Source organism: Leuciscus leuciscus (genome assembly GCF_965113295.1).
Source record: "Leuciscus leuciscus genome assembly, chromosome: 3".
NCBI classification, from domain to species: Eukaryota; Metazoa; Chordata; class Actinopteri; order Cypriniformes; family Leuciscidae; genus Leuciscus; species Leuciscus leuciscus.
The window spans coordinates 40,470,954-40,487,501 of NC_138727.1; the positions used below are offsets into that span (position 1 = coordinate 40,470,954).

Here is a 16,548-nt window from a genome sequence, read left to right on the forward strand (position 1 = left end):
TAAATATATAAATTTAATATAAAAATATAAAAAATATATATATATATAAAAAAAGAAACTTCCACATGATTCCTGTAAAGCTGAATCTGCATTTATATTTGCATGTAATATTCGCCCCAGCATAAGCCTTGTTATGTTTCTAAAGTATACACTAGATATTATATATGGAATAATTCTATTCTTTTTATAGAATATTATAAAATAATTGAAAATACTGAAACACCAGCATTGCAGGTGTTTCATGTCCATTTTATAATAAGACTATGTAATATAATCTGTAATATTTTTTTACCTGATTTTTTTTTAAGGACAGTTACTATAATTTACTGTTGGTTAGAGGCCACTTACATGTCATCAGTTTACACGCAAACAGACAAAAAGACCAAATATGCTAGTTTGAGGCGAGTATGCATTTATTAGTCAACCGTCATCCTCCGAACGGTCTAACACACACTCTCATCTGTCCCCAAATGGCACTCAAACGTCACACGGCATGACATGTTTGCATATAAAGATATACATCTTGCCTTGATTTACTGATCTTGACTCCCCGGTGTCCTCCACTGTGCTTCTGTGCACTTACCAATATGAGTTCATAAAAGAGCATTGATGTGTGTCTGTATATGCGTGTCATTAAACATTTATTCGTTTTTTTTGTGTAGTATTAAAGCACCGCAAGTGGAAACTACGTGCAACCAGTAAAGGTTTTACAATTTGCCACACTGCACCTCATAAAGTGACTGCTGCTAGAATGATTGACACGACTCCTCTGCTTCCTCACTCTGCACACTTTCCATTTCCTTCCGTTTTTCCCATCAGGCATTATTGTTGGATTCTGCGGATGGACTGGATCTGAGGGGTCTGGCAGTGGGAGCCCCAGTCCTTCCAGTGCTGGTAGTCTCCGCTGTGCTTGTCACACTCCATAACATACTGCTGTCCTCGATAGCCAGGGTACTCGTAACACACAAAGCTGCAGGGAAATAGAGGATGCGAGATAGATGGAGAGGTCAAAAAAATAAATAAATGAAGCTGGTAAATGAGATGCAGCGACTGCATAAAATATGACAAGCTGTTTGGAGAGGGAATGTAAAAAAAAGTGTTTTAATAGAAGAAGAGTATCTTGAATCAAAGTCAGCTGGATTCTAATGTGCATTCGAATTTTAAGATTAGAGCTGGGCATTGACACAAATTTTACGATTTGATTTCGATTCACAAGTTTGCGATTCGATTTTTGATATAGATTAATTGGGGCCTATCAGGTACAGTACTTGGCATAATTTATAAACTATTATCACTGGCTTCCGGTAACGTCCGACCGCGCGTTCACGAGAGAGTCAAGTTTCTGGTGTAAGCGTAAGCTTAGGTGACACCTCTCGCGAATCAAACAAATAGGGCTGGGCAACAAACTCAAGCTCCTCCGACATTTCTCTTTTAAAAAATTCTCGTTTTAAACTTCTAATTTGTGATCGGTGTTTTGGTTTGGTCTAACCTCTGCACTTCCACGTTCGTCAATACGTCCTGCATCGGGTCAGAGGTCACTCTTCCGCCAGAACCAGACTTGTATACGGCGCTTACCGGAAGCCAGTGATTACAGTTTATAAAGTTTATAAATAGTTTATAAATAGTTTATAAATAGTTTATAAATAGTTTATAAATATTGATATTTTTCTTACCAAAACGCATCACTTCGCTTCAGACGGCCTTTATTAACCCCCTCGAGCCGAATGGATTACTTTTATGATGGATGGATGCGCTTTTTTTTATATAAAGCTTGGAAGAGCCAGGATATTTTTTAATATAACTCTGATTGTGTTTTGCTGAAAGAAGAAAGTACACCTAGGATGGCTTGAGGGGATCATTTTTGGGTGAACTATCCCTTTAAGTCGAAATGCAATGAATATGCAACATAGTGCATATATTTATCAAAACTCTCTCAAGTAAATTTTTTTCTAGCAGACTATAACAAGTTTTTGGACATTGAATGGCTTTTCTGAGGTAAATGTAGCATTACGTGACATTGTTTACAAGCTGTTTTATTGACGTCTCTCCGCGGTTCAAACGCTGATTGAGCGATTACATTAGACAAAACAGATTTAGTTGGACTGTATCTTTCAACATTCCTTCTGATGTTCATTCATGTTTATTTCATGCTGTAACTAATAGTAAAGCCATGCAGCAATACATGCAGCTTCGCTTGAACTGAAGGCACTATATGATCTGTCGCACCACATGAAAGAGCGGCAAAAAAGTATTTATTGTTTGAATTACGTAATAAAATTGACAGAATCTGAAAGCTGAGATGTTTCATATCAGAAGAAACAAAGCACAAAGCTTATTGTGATTTATTAGATGGGAGGCGCGCTACAAAGTTTGGTTCATTCATCAACTGAAAGCAATTCTTCAAAATGAGAATTCTTCACCCAGCCCTATGTAATGAGTAAAAATAATCATAATTAGACTTTTGCTTAGAAGTTCGCGATGCGAAACGAAAATTATCACTGTGTTAAATGATCAGTTTCTGTGATGATGTGCACTGAAAGGTTGACATAACATCATTACATAACAGATGAGGTGGTCACAGGAAATATATTGCTGTGATGCTTGATCTCTGTGATCTCTTATCTGACGGTATGTTGCACTGGACTGTTTTGTGAATGCAAAATCAATAACACTTCACAAGTACAAGGACTGGCTAGTGGCTACTATGGAATGTGAGCTAATGACGCTGGTCTCATCTGTGTTGCGTGTACGTGTATTGTCAGCGCAGCTGTTGAGCATGAGAAATGTTCAGGAGAACAGTAGTTTGGCACTAATGGTGTTTTGTTGAGCGTTACTCACGCGCCACTCTGCACATGCATGGAGCCCACTTGCTTGTCGCACCAGCCCATGGCCTGCAGAGACGGGTAATCGTCACACAGCTCTACATTGCGGCCCAGGAAGTTGTCCTTCTCATAGATGACCATGCGACTGCTCTGGTGGACCTACAAATGGAGAGAGAGATTGGAAGGAAATGGGGGGAAAAGCTTTAAAGAGATGGTTTTGTCGAGAAGTCAACTTCAGCACTTCAGAACCATCTAAAACAGGGGTGTCCAACCAAACTCAGTCCTGGAGGGCCACTGTCCTGCAGAGTTTAAATATACGGTTTCTAACGTGTTCTGATTTTGATTTGCAGTTGCTAAGGTGTTTTTGCCTGTTGCTACGTGGTTATCCAAGAAAGTCAAAATAGTCCCTGGATATGGCTCAGCTCTGTCTTTCATTGTGAGCCTATGAGATTTTCTCTTTTCTTTTTATTGTCAGTCAGGCAAAACTCAGTCAAATTGCTTAGAAAAGTTTGAGAATTAAAGTTGAAGGCATCAGTATGCGCTCACACACTCACAGCGCTGCAGATGGGGCGCAGGGACATCAACCTTTCCACATGGTAGCCCAGACTGCCGCTGTAGGCATCCCAATGGGGATATTCTCCTTTTTCCAGGACAAACTGCTGCCCCTGGAAGTCGTGGTGCTCGTATCCCACCCAGCTGCACAGAATTAAAGAGAATTAAAACATTTACACTACTGGTCAAAAGTTTGGAATAATTTTGATATTTTTTAATGTTGCCTCTTCTGCTCACCAAAGGCTGCTTTTATTTGATTAAAAATACACTAAAACTGTAATATAGTCAAATATTATAACTATTTAAAAGAAGTGTTCAGTATTTTAATATATTTTAAAATGTAATTTATTCCTGTGATGGCAAAGTTGAATTTTCAGCATCATTACTCCAGTCTTCAGTGTCACATGATCCTTCAGAAATCAGTCTAATATGCTGGTTTGCTGCTCAAGAAACATTTATTATTATTGTCAATGTTGGAAACAGTTTTTGCTAGTTAATATTTTTTTTGTAGAAACAATGATACAATATCATATATACAAATACACAACCATTCCAAACTTTTGACCGGTAGTGTATAAAGTACTTACAATCGGTTTGGAGGAATATATGATGTTTTGTTTTCATTAAAAAATAAATTTCGGTGTAGTAAGGTATTTAGCTTATATAATAAGCTAGTCTTTTTTGCTTTATTAACTAGCCTTTAACTAGTAAATTCTTCTCCTAAAGGAAGCATGTCAAAGACAAGCCTGAAACTACATAAGTAATCTTGAGTTACGGCAGCTCAGTCATTCTCATATTTTATTATTTCCCAAATCATCATCACATTTTACAATTCATCTCAGGATGAAACACTTAAAAGCTTTCAAACACATCTAAAAGCGTAATTTCTTTACTAACTGGCAAGATTTTGCAATCATTAACACAGAGTGGGCGACTCACGCGCCGCTCTCGACACGGATAGAGCGGATGTTGTCAAACCCACGCTCCTGGATGTTTCGGCACTCTGAGGTGAGTTCCTGACACTTGCCTTGGAAATGCTCCTGCTCGAACACGGTCACCTGACAAACACACACATGCACATGCCACAGTTCCATTATCTAATTTGGAAAAACTCTCTCTCATATACACAAAACCACAGGCCTCCACTCCTTTCATTATGTCCTCTCTCTCTGTTGAATAATACAGAATTCTGCACATCTTGGAGAAGAAGAAGTGGTAGCAACCATTCACAAAGCACTCATCTACGCAGTCTTAAAATCAATACCTAAGCAGAAGCCGCCTTTGTCGAATCATTGATGGTTTGACGCCTTGTTTCTCACTCTCAGACAAAGAATCAATAGTTTGTTACTCATTCTTTCATTGTGCTTCTTACATTAGAGAAAGCGTGGAAAGGTTTTTACCTTAAAGCAAGGAGCCATGTCTATCCCAGACGTTGATGGGTTTGTTTGGATCTTAGTTACTTTGTTCATCTTCTTTCCTGCACAAAAGGGAAGGCTGAAAACTTCTTCAAATGTATTTTTACTATAAAACAAACTTTGGGACATGCACAGTTGTTACATACTGACATATTGTATGAATGACATGCATTTGGGCATTTTAGACAATGCATATAAGGACTGCTAATGGATCCCTATTTATTCCAAGTATTTATAATTTTTTATAATATTTATGTATAATTTTACATTGATCAATTTCTTTTACACAGCTCTCCAGAATACTTGATTCTGATAAGGATTTCATCTCTCTTGTATCACGTTTGTGCAAACTTTTTGCAGTGAACATTTGGCAATATATTGCTATGCTCAGCAGTTCCCAGGAAAGAAAAGGGAAGGTAATCATTCAGAAGAATAACCAGTGAGAAACACAAATTTGAGTTCTGTGAGAGAGAAGACATGTTACATAATAGCACAATATTTTAGCAAACTTGTCCATAGAAAAAAATACTTTGATTGCAGAGTAATTAAAGCCTGTTACTTAAATAATATATTGCATAATGCAACAGTATAGGCTACAGTATGTTCCAGCATTCTTTGCTTGGATGATTGTTTTCTGCATTGTACTCATAGGCCTATATAAGTGCTTCAAATGACAACTCATTTGATGTTGGCAATATAGGCTATTTAGGCGATATCCCAAACACAACATTCAAGCTGACCAAGTTTGACTTGGCACTTAAATAGTTATAATAGCTATTAGTTTAATAGCTATTTTTCTTCTTAATTTACATTAAACACGGATTAAATCTATTACTCTAGCTTTATCTTACCTGAATCTCCACCTGTCCTACTTTACAGTGATGCTCGTCAGTCCCGTTTGGCGAGGAGTTTTATGATTATTTGGCGCTTCTATTTTATAGCGACCATCACAGCTGGGTGCACGTCGCGACTCTGAAACTGGTGGAAGGACCAGTAAGGGAGTGTGTGTGTGTGTGTGTGTGTGTGTGTGTGTGTGTGTGTGTGTGTGTGTGTGTGTGTGTGTGTGTGTTGGGTTTGGGTGTGTTTATGAGATCATTCTCTTTATTGTGAGTCCAGAGTAGAGGGGCATTTCGCGCCGTCAGCGCATTGGATTTGATGAAGCCGTGAGTGAGTGAGCGCGCGCGCGCCCGTGGTGCGTGTGAATGCAGACACATTGAACCGCACAATGGAGCTCAAGCGGCTGTATTCCTATCGGTCAGCACTGTGCATCGTATGGTACACAATGAGCGGCCTATAGGTGGAGAATACAGGGATTTCACCAACTGCATGAGTGGATGTCCTCTCTTTCAAACCTTTCTCCCAGAAACATATCAGTTTGGCTTCTGTCTTAAGGTCACGACAGCTTAATCTTCAGAAAGCTCAGTTTTGACAAATTCATAATTTAACAGATGTAGGCTAACTATATTTGGGAATAGTCATACCCAAAATACTGATTTATGCAGGTTAAGTTTTTTATTAAGTTTTAGAATTGTTTTTCTTTTCTTTTTCTATGTTCTGTATAAGACATCATCATATTCAATGTGTTTAGTAATAATAGTAAGCAATTTAATTTAGTAGTAATTTCATTTAAGAAATTGAACTTTTTCAAATCTTAAGAAAAAATTAAGATAGGAAGTTTTTGTAATTCAGACAGATCTTTTCCCTCTATAATCAAGTTTACTAGTCGGAATGTCTTTATCCAGATTGTAGGATGTAGTGTCGGCAACAAGTGTCACATCATGCCTGCTCATGCCTGTCCACACCTTATATGTGACCCTGGACCACAAAACCAGTCTTATGGGTAATTTTTTTTAAATTGAGATTTATACATCATCTGAAAGCTGAACACATAATATTTCCATTGATGTATGGTTTGTTAGGATAGGACAATATTTGGCCGAGATACAACTATTTGAATATCTGGAATCTGAGGGTGCAGAAAAATCGAAATATTGAGAAAATCGCCTTTAAAGTTGTCCATTTCTATTGGCGATAGTGCTGCATCCATTCACAAAAATAAATGTTTTATATATTTAAGGTGGGAAATTTACAAAATATCTTCATGGAACGTGATCTATCCTAATGATTTTTGGCATAAAAGAAAAATCAATAATTTTGACCCATACAATGTTTTGTTGGCTATTGCCACAAATATACCCGTGCAAAAAAAGACTGGTTTTGTGATCCAGGGTCACATATGACCCACATAAGTGTTAAAGTGATATGTGGTTCAGAAATATTAGCTTACTATTTACTGAATATATGCAGTTTATAATGCATAGTTTCTATTAAAAAAACATAGTGAAACAGCAGGCATTATGGACCTCACACTGTGTTGCATAATTCAGCAAGTTATCATCTTGGAGAGGCAGATAGTGAAATTTTGTAGTTGTGTATAAAAGTATGTATTCCACCTAGGATTTTTGCAACATGCTTTTAAGCTGCAATTATAAGGGTAACAGTATCACTCAACCATTAAACTTCGATTTTAATTGGAGCAGTTTTGCTGCTATTACTGAAGAAGAAAAAAAAAAAAAAAAAAAAAAATCACAGTTTGCAGCACGGTTGCCAGAGCTTTAACACATCATATGGACTGCATAAGCAGGTTAATGTACTTGAGACAAAAACTTTAATTGGCATCAAAAATAGCTGAAGATATGAAAAACAAATTCAGTAAATTCAGTGTATGTTTGGAAATTCGCCAAGTCTTCAATTTGGTGCCAGAAGGTTTGGCTCTGGTGTTCCATTACACTGACAAATGCAATTTTGTTCTGTCTTAACACAACATACTGTAAGTGTACTGTGGCTAAAGGCTAATGCAGTTTGCAAAAGAGACAAAACCATAATGAACTTCTGGCACCAATTGAATTAGTCTTTTATGAAAAATATCATAGCATTATCCAATGTAAAAGAGTGGAATATATGCCAATCTAAGCCTTCAATTTGGTATGTGAGAGTTTTGCTATGGTGTTCATCACCATCAAATGTGATTTTTCCTTTGGTTTACTTTCATCAGGTTTTATGTACGTCACTTCACAGTCTGGAATTTGTCCTGTGAAGGTGTCCAACAGCTTAATTTTGTAGTAACCTTGTAAAGTTTGTGGAAGCTCACCTTGAGTTTGAGAAAGAAGTATACTCCTCTTTCTTCTTTCTGTCTGTCTCTGTCTCTGTCTCTGTCTCTGTCTCTCTCTCTCTCTCTCTCTCTCTCTCTCTCTCTCTCTCTCTCTCTCTCTCTGTTTGATGATGGGGTGATTCTTTTCTGTGTGTGGGTTGGTGAGCTCAGCGAGTTTGTTTCTGTGGGCCTAATCCCCCCATGCTAGGCGCCAGCCTATAAAAGGGACACATGTTTGCTTTCAATACACACACTGACACACTGATTGAGACAGACAGCGGCTACTGACTAACACACAGGTAAGAGACTGGGGTCTGTGAGCAAAAACAAACTTAAGAGAAAGGCATTCCCACATTTCATTTGGTTGAAGTCTACAGCAAAGAAACTCCAGCTTGTGTAAGAATATCTCGAACAGCTTTGACACATTAGTCACCGGTAGAAAGCAATTAATGTAATCCATTTTTGAGCATAGCACTTTATACATTGTCAGGGTGAACTGTAACCTTTTAGTCATAACAGAAAAATGTATATAGAAAAGAAAAAAAGCTGTGTCTCTATGTTGTGAATATGAAGAGAGTGTGAGAGAGAGAAAAAGATAAGGTGAAATTTAATTAAAAAGTAGTTTATAAAAAAAAAAGGCAGTACCAAGTGATGAGTTTTATATATTTATTAAACACTGAATGTGCGTTTTAAATTACCGTTAATTACTTACTGGGGTGGCTGTTGGTTTAATTAAACAGGTTTATGTATAAAGCCTTGTGAAAATCTGGGGCCATTCTAATTTAATATCTTACGCAAATATTTTGTAGAAAAGGCAAGAATTATCTCAGTCAATATTTCATGAGTATTTCATCAGATAGCTTAGAAGTCCTATTCCATGTTTCAGTTTTAATATTCGGCTTGAATGACATTATAATATAACATTTTGTCATATATTTCTAAATGAGTAATCTCAGGCAAATTATGTTACGTATGAGCATTGCACATCTATAACACTTTTGTGAAAGTGTTTCAAAGTGAGTGGGTGAAGAATTGATCCAGGGGCTATAAATGTACTCGACTGGGATTCGTTAATTGCTTTGAGCAATATTTAGCAGTTGACATCACTATATGTCCAACAATAGATATTTCCAGCAAGGAGGCTGCAAATTATTCTCATTTCTCCACTCGTACATATGCTCTCTTATCGTAGTCATCATGTCCACTGGTGGAGAGAAGTCCAAGCCCGCCTCCCAGCCTGATGGGAAGGCTGCTCAGACTCAAAAGAGAACCGAGATGGGTGTGGGAAACTACAAGGTATGTACCGCTACCATATTTACAGATGCATAAAGGTTGCATGTGAAGACTGATGAAATTGCAAACGTGAATGATGGCCAACAGCTGAGCAAAATTCAGTTTCCATAGAAATAGATGTGGGTGTTGTATGTATGCAGTATTTTAAGCTAAGCTAAACTAAAACTATCAACTTTAATTTATAGTTGCATAACAAGCAAAAATGACCTGGTTGCCTCCTCTCTTTCTTCTCGTTCAGATGTATGTGTTTGATCAGGAGAACTTCCAGGGCCGCATGATCGAGATCTCCAACGAGTGCATGAACGTGTGTGAAATGGGCATGGATAGAGTGCGTTCCCTCCGCGTGGAGTGTGGCCCGTGAGTCTTTCTGTGATACATATGAGTGACTTACCGACTGTTCTGTATCTGAACACTTCCTCCATTCTCTCTGTCCTTCTTTCTCTTCTTTAGTTGGGTGGGTTGGGAACAGATGAACTTCTGCGGAGAGATGTACATCTTGGAGAAGGGTGAGTACCCCCGTTGGGACTGCTGGAGCAACTGCCACAGGAATGACTACCTGCTGTCCTTCAGACCTGTCAAAATGGTATTCATCCCTTATATTCATTATACATGTGTATGAATGTTTTCATTTAGTTGATTTTTGCGAAATCGTCAAAACATTATTCAGGTTGTTTCATGGAGCCATTGTGCTCATTTGGGCAATGCAAGTTTGAATCCCATTCCTATTCTGTTCCTGTCCATAAAAGTGGCAAAAAGGCTAAAGGTAAACTGAAAAAGAAAAAATGATTTTTTAAATCCATATTCATGGATGTATTTGCTGCCACCCTGAGTCATGGTGCTTTTGCAGGCAATGCAAATTTGAATCTCGAATCTGGCTCCAAACATTTCCTAATCCCATCACACTCTTATCCAATCATTTCCTGTCCTATCTCACACACACTGAATCCATAAAAGTGGCAAAAAGGCTACAAATATTTAAATCCATATTCATTGATGTATTCAGTGACACACTGAGCAATGGTGCTTGCTTTTGCAGGGAACACAAGTTTGAATCTGGCTCCCAACATTTCCTAATCTCTTCTCACTCTTCATGTCCTATATCAATATAATCCATATTCATTTATTAATAAATATTATACCTTAAACTCCTTGTTTGTGCTCCTCACAGGACCCAGAAAAGCATAAGATCTGTATGTTTGAAGTTGGTGAGTTCAAGGGCCGCAAAATGGAGATCATCGATGACGATGTGCCCAGTATGTACACCTTCGGCTTTACCGACCGCGTTGGCAGCATCATGGTCAGCTGTGGCACGTAAGTGGTCTCGCATAGAAGAAATCTGAGTGCAAGTAGACTGTGATATCTGAACATAAAAAATAGATCTGATAAGAGAAATTTGAAGTCTGTGATCTTTAAGTCATACACTCACTTCCTAAATCCACTGAGTTTAAAGCAGTTTTTTTAGTTTTTTATTTATTTATGTTAAAACACTTTCTCCTAGCCCTTAAAAAGTGTGTAAAATGTGGCACTATTAAAAAATTTTTTGGCGGGACCAACCCAACATCACAGGAAAACATAACTATTTTACGAGGTGTCGATTTCGTATGAAAACGTGTGATGTTAAAAGCCCACTACTAAACATAACTGTCACTGGGTCGTAAGCAGATCATACGTATTAACCATCAGTTTACCAAAAACAATTAATACTTACGAACTGCCATGAGATTGTTTTGGCGGGAATATCTGTTTGTAATAGCAGGCTTTCCGGAAACCTTACTTTGGCCTTGCATTACAAAAATCAGCTTTATAGTTACGCCACCTAGATAAAATAACAGTATTAGTACTTCTAATATTTCAAACATTAAAATATTAATAAAATCATTTCCAGTGTGATCGTTTTTACAATATATAAGTAATTGATAAGAGGCTCTTCTCTATTTTGAATTCTGTTCTTCACTTTGATTTATTCTCTATGTTTGTGGTGTCTGTTTGTCTTTCCTCTCACCTCTTGTTTCAGTTGGGTGGGTTACCAGTATCCTGGTTACCGTGGCAGCCAGTACCTGCTGGAGAAGGGTGAATACCGTCACTTTAATGAGTTTGGCGCTCGTCATCCCCAAATGCAGTCCGTCAGGCGCATCCGTGACATGCAGTGGCACCCAGACGGCTGCTACACTATGGCCACCAAGTGAGGGCTAGGGAGGACGAGAAAGAGAGGGAACAGGGGAGAGAGAAAGAGAGGAGGAGGAGAAGATGAAGGAGGTGGAGGGGGGAGGGCCAGGAAGGAGAGGAGGAGCGCACCACCCGTATGAGTCATCCTGGGAAGGGAAAGGAGGAGAGAGGGCTTTGTAAGAAAAAAAAGACAATAGACAATAAAAAATGTGGCTGCTGTTATCAGATGATCTTTCCAAGCCCTCTTTATTCACTCTCCACTCTTCACCTCTTCTCCCATCTTCTTCGTTCTTCCATCTTCCTCCTCTTCCTCATCCTCCATTCACTTTTCCCCGGAGGAAATCAGTCCATCACAACGAGCCTTAACTGATGCCTGACTCGTGTGGGTCAGGGATGATGATTGACATGGGTGGGTTGGGGGCAGGGGGAGGGGTGTTTTGACCTAAAGACCATGTAAAAACCTCCACATCCTTTTTGGAACGGTAATAAAAGTGACACCTGTGACTGTGGTTCCCTGATATCACTGCTGATTGTCTCTGTCCATTCAGGCATTCACCCTTTACCATCAATACATCAGATCACATTTCCACTCTGACTAAAGTGACTAACATCAGAACAAAAAATATGTCTCAAGTCAGAACACATTAACAGAACGGAGCACATTATCATAACACCGATTTAACAATGATTTAGTGTTCAGGTTCTACTATTATTCAAGTTGGCGTGGATCCAAAGATAATAGTAAATGATCTGAAATTTCGCCAAAATGTTGTTCCTAGCAGTGAGGTGGGATTGCAATTTTGAATAATTTTATAAATTAATAACTTTTTACTAGGGATGCACCAATATGAAAATTGTATCTGATACCAATAACCGATAATTCTTAATATTTGAAAGCCGATAACCGATATATTGGCCGATAAATCTAAATCCATAATTTTTGAGAGCCTGGTTACAAAAACAAAAGTTCTCACCATTAAAAGCAAGTCCCACGAACACAATTATAATGTTCTCATAATTTTATGTAGCCTTGAGCTGCACATGTTGCACTTAACAGTATTTTCCTTTTTGAAGTGATTTCAATCATATTTCAAGTCGTTCAAAAGCATCATGGCGAACAGTGTGCATCTGAAGTGTTTCAGCTGAAGGAAATGATCCATTATGTATCGGCTTTAATATAGTTTGGCCAAATTTTCTTATCTGACCGATAACGATAGCATTGAAAATGAACAGTTATTGGCCGATACCGATATGGTGGCTGATATATCGTGCATCCACTTTTCACAGTATGAAATCCATTAAATAAACAAACAAAAATGTATTTAAATATGCTACTGACAAATCGCATAATGAATATATTATACAATGTTGTCACATGAACAACCAGTAACCAGAAAGCTGCATGTGTTTGGCTTATTAAAAAGAACAGAATCATAAGAGTCATTCATAAGGAGAAACAGGCTACACTGGATGTGCTGTAGATTCAAGATGATGCAGCGCTACCAGTACAGGAAACTCCCACTCCATCCGAAATTGCATCTTTCTTTGAAGTACTTAGATTGCGACTGTTAAAAAAGTACATTCCATATAGTATGAAATGTATGAATGCAATCTGGACATTTTTCATGTTTACATGCCTTCAGTGTCAGTTGCGTCGCCATCCACAGATCCTCTCCCATGAATTCATGGGATAGTAAAGTGTCCATTGAATGTGCACTTCGAAATGTCATGGAAAATAGTAACTTTTCGTCTACTGTTTTTATGAGTACTGTGAATTCAGACATACTATTATTTATTTCACATTCTCTTTCTCACCTGCTGTAAAATAGTGAAGTGCATATTCGAATGTAACCTAAGCCTATATGTCAGGGCTCCTACCTTTCAGATTAATCTCTTTTTTTTAAGAGAAATGTTACAAAAAGAATATTAAATTTGAGAATTTAATTTGAGAACCACTAAACTGGTAAATCGAAGGTTGCTGGTTCGATCCCAGCAGTCACCACCAGTGTGTCCTTGAGCAAGACACTTTACTCCACGTTGCTCCAGGGGGATTGTCCCTGTAATAAGTGCACTGTAAGTCGCTTTGGATAAAAGCGTCTGCCAAATGCATAAATGTAAATGTAAATTAAATTTGAGAATATGGTCATGAAAACTACTTTATGACACTTTTAATACAAAAAAATTGTTTACATTATACCATAAATGGTATAAAAACATATACAGTACAGGCCAAAAGTTTGGACACATTACTATTTTTAATGTTTTTGAAAGAAGTTTCTTCTGCTCATCAAGCCTGCATTTATTTGATCAAAAATACAGAAAAAAATGTAATATTGTGATATATTATTACAATTTTAAAGAATTGGTTTTCAATTTATTATACTTTAAATTATCATTTATTTCTGTGATGCAAAGCAAAATTTTCAGGATCATTACTCCAGTCTATCACATGATCCTTTAGAAATCATTCTAATATGATGATTCACTATCAAAGTGGGAAACAGTTCTGCTGCTTAATATTTTTTCATAACCTGTGATACTTTTTTAGGATACTTTGATGAAAAAAAAAAGCAAATGTTTTAAAAATAGAAATCTTTTGTAACAAAAATATACACTACTGGTCAGTAATTTGGGGTCAGTCGTTTTTTATCTTTCTTTTTTTGAAATAAATCAATACTTTTATTCAGCAAGGATGTGTTAAATTGATAAAAAGTGATAGTAAAGAAGATTTCTATAAGAACTTTTTTTTTTTTTTTTATAAATGCAGTTCTTTTTAACCTTTTATTCATCAAATATATTAGGCAGCAGAACTGTTTCCAACACTCATAATAAATCAGAATATTAGAATGATTTCTAAAGGATCATGTGATAGACTGGATGTCACATGTGACACTGAAGACTGGAGTAATGATCCTGAAAATTCAGCTTTGCATCACAGAAATAAATGATAATTTAAAGTATAATAAATTGAAAACCAATTATTTTAAATTGAAATAATATATCACAATATAAAAAAAATTTCTGTATTTTTGATCAAATAAATGCAGGCTTGATGAGCAGAAGAAACTTCTTTCAAAAACATTAAAAATAGTAATGTGTCCAAACTTTTGCCCAGTACTGTAAATTTTAAAAGAACATTATGATATGACCCTTTAAATGGCTTAAATACAGCAATAGTCTAGGATTACTCTTTTAAAATGAAGATTCTGAGTCAGCTGTCAAGTCAATTAAACTAATATAATTACACAAGCTGATTATTATCAACATTTTTGGAGCATGTGCTGTGCGTGCACAAAAAAAAAAAAAAAACAGTGTATGTTTTGTCTGTCTGTTCTTTGGATTGTAATGAGATTTAATAGCATCTTAAAATAAGACAGATATAGGCTTCTGTCATCATGAACAGAATGATTGTGGGTTTATACAACATCTGACCAATTTCTCCAGGCACAAGCATGAGTATGTAATTCTAAACCTTCCTGAATGAATTAATAATTTATTTGAAATCGACATCATCTTTCCCACCAGGCCGAAACAAATACACAAACAGAATTAAGATTCACCCCAGCTCCACACAAAATCCAGCCCTTTCATTGACGTCAGTCGCCCCAAAGTCTTACTTACGTAAACATCTACACACACACACACACACACACACCAGGCACCTTGGGAAATCTAGTAACTCCACATCTTAAGTGTGTGATCAGCCTGTCTCTCACACATTTTCCCTCCTCACACTCTGAGAGGTAATGAAGAGCAGATAGAGGATGATTCGGGACAGAGGCTGGAATGATTTAGAAGGAAGCTAGTTATCACACGGCTCAGTGGGATGCTGAGTTAATTGAATCTCACTCTTGTAGTTCTACACGGCCACCACAAGAAGGTACTAACAATTAGATCATCGAAGAAGCAGTCAGTCCTCTTTTGCTTGTTTCACACATTTTTCTGTACTTTTCCACGCAAAATTAATTGTAGTAGCTTGCTACTGGCAACAGTGGGGAAATACGTCAAGATGACGTCAACAACACCGTGGCTTCACATCTACACACACACACAGTGCAGATGTGCAATTGTTACCTTAGGAAACCATTTCTACCTGATCTGACTTTTACAAATTCTTCAGTAATTTAATATCATATTTATGTGTAGCCTCCTATGGACAAGTGTTGCAAATTAGCAGTTTTGCTATAACACAAAAAAAAATAAAAAAAATGTATCTGGTTTGTCTAATGCTGTTGTTATGTCCATATCAAATAAATAAATAAATAAATTATCATCAGTTAAACCAGATTAGCACATTAGTTTTTCTAACAAAACCCTTTTACAGTGCAATATCCTCTTTGACTAATGGGTTTTCTGTATTCCATTTAAACACATAAACACACAGACAATCTACAGACATGTCCTTTGCCGTTTCATCTCTCTCCTTCTGAACCACATGCATACAGAGAGCCTGCAAGAGCTGTATGTGTGTTTGTGTGTGTGTGTGTGCGCCACGGCAGGTCTCTTTCTTGCGTCACGGCTGTGTTGTGAGTTAGCCGGGGGAGAAGCGGTTCTTTTTATGGAACTTCCTAAAAAGTCTTTCCGCCGAGAGTGATGTAAGCTATTTGTCTTTATGTTTAACAAACGAGTGGGTGTGAACCTATCAGTGAGATAGAGAGAGTTAGAGAGAAAGTGACAGAGAGATAGTGGAGAATAGGCAAAGAGTGAGGACACCTACAAAGCTGCATATGTATCATACACTGTAAAAAATAAATAAATATAGATATATAAAGGTGAAAAAGTGTTACCTGAAAGATCTGTTTCTACCTGATCTGACTCTTAAAAAAGACTTGTAATGGTGTCTTCTGAATATATTAGGTAATATTATGTCATATTTAGAATAAAACTAGTAAGTTTAGATGTTAAATATTTTAACAGTACACTCTTTAACAACTTGTCACTAGCTGATGCATTTTGGATGTTTTTTTTTCTTTGATCATTTTGAGCACTTTGTTCTCCCTCCGTCTCCTCTCTTTGCCACAGCTTGTCCCCGTTTTGCCAGCCTCCTTCTCTCTTTCTCTCTCTCTGGCTGATGGTGTCAGAGCTGCATGTGGATCTGCGTCATCGGTGAGCAGTGTCTGATTGACTGGGTTAAAAATAAAGAGCAGAG

General features: G+C 37.3%; 2 protein-coding genes across 3 annotated transcripts; one reads left to right on the forward strand and one right to left on the reverse strand.

The window, feature by feature from the left end:
* Positions 1-29: 29 nt before the first annotated feature.
* cryba1l2 (crystallin, beta A1, like 2) lies at positions 30-9,742 on the reverse strand. 2 transcript variants are annotated; one of them, XM_082164928.1, is made up of 6 exons: positions 9,625-9,742; positions 4,775-4,851; positions 4,314-4,432; positions 3,377-3,518; positions 2,839-2,981; positions 30-970 (listed from the first exon to the last, which is right to left on the reverse strand). In XM_082164928.1, exons 1-6 carry the CDS (start codon positions 9,653-9,655, stop codon positions 823-825), a joined length of 660 nt encoding a protein of 219 aa, XP_082021054.1. In that variant the 5' UTR covers positions 9,656-9,742; the 3' UTR covers positions 30-822. The 2 variants fall into 2 exon arrangements, with proteins under 2 accessions (XP_082021054.1, XP_082021055.1); XM_082164929.1 differs by lacking the exon at positions 9,625-9,742 and adding an exon at positions 5,641-5,768.
* On the forward strand, positions 9,138-11,500 carry crybb1l2 (crystallin, beta B1, like 2; the record flags this gene model as incomplete). Its single annotated transcript, XM_082164927.1, has 5 exons — positions 9,138-9,236; positions 9,472-9,590; positions 9,684-9,816; positions 10,402-10,544; positions 11,248-11,500. 5 exons carry the CDS (start codon positions 9,138-9,140, stop codon positions 11,417-11,419), a joined length of 666 nt encoding a protein of 221 aa, XP_082021053.1. The 3' UTR covers positions 11,420-11,500.
* Positions 11,501-16,548: the final 5,048 nt, after the last annotated feature.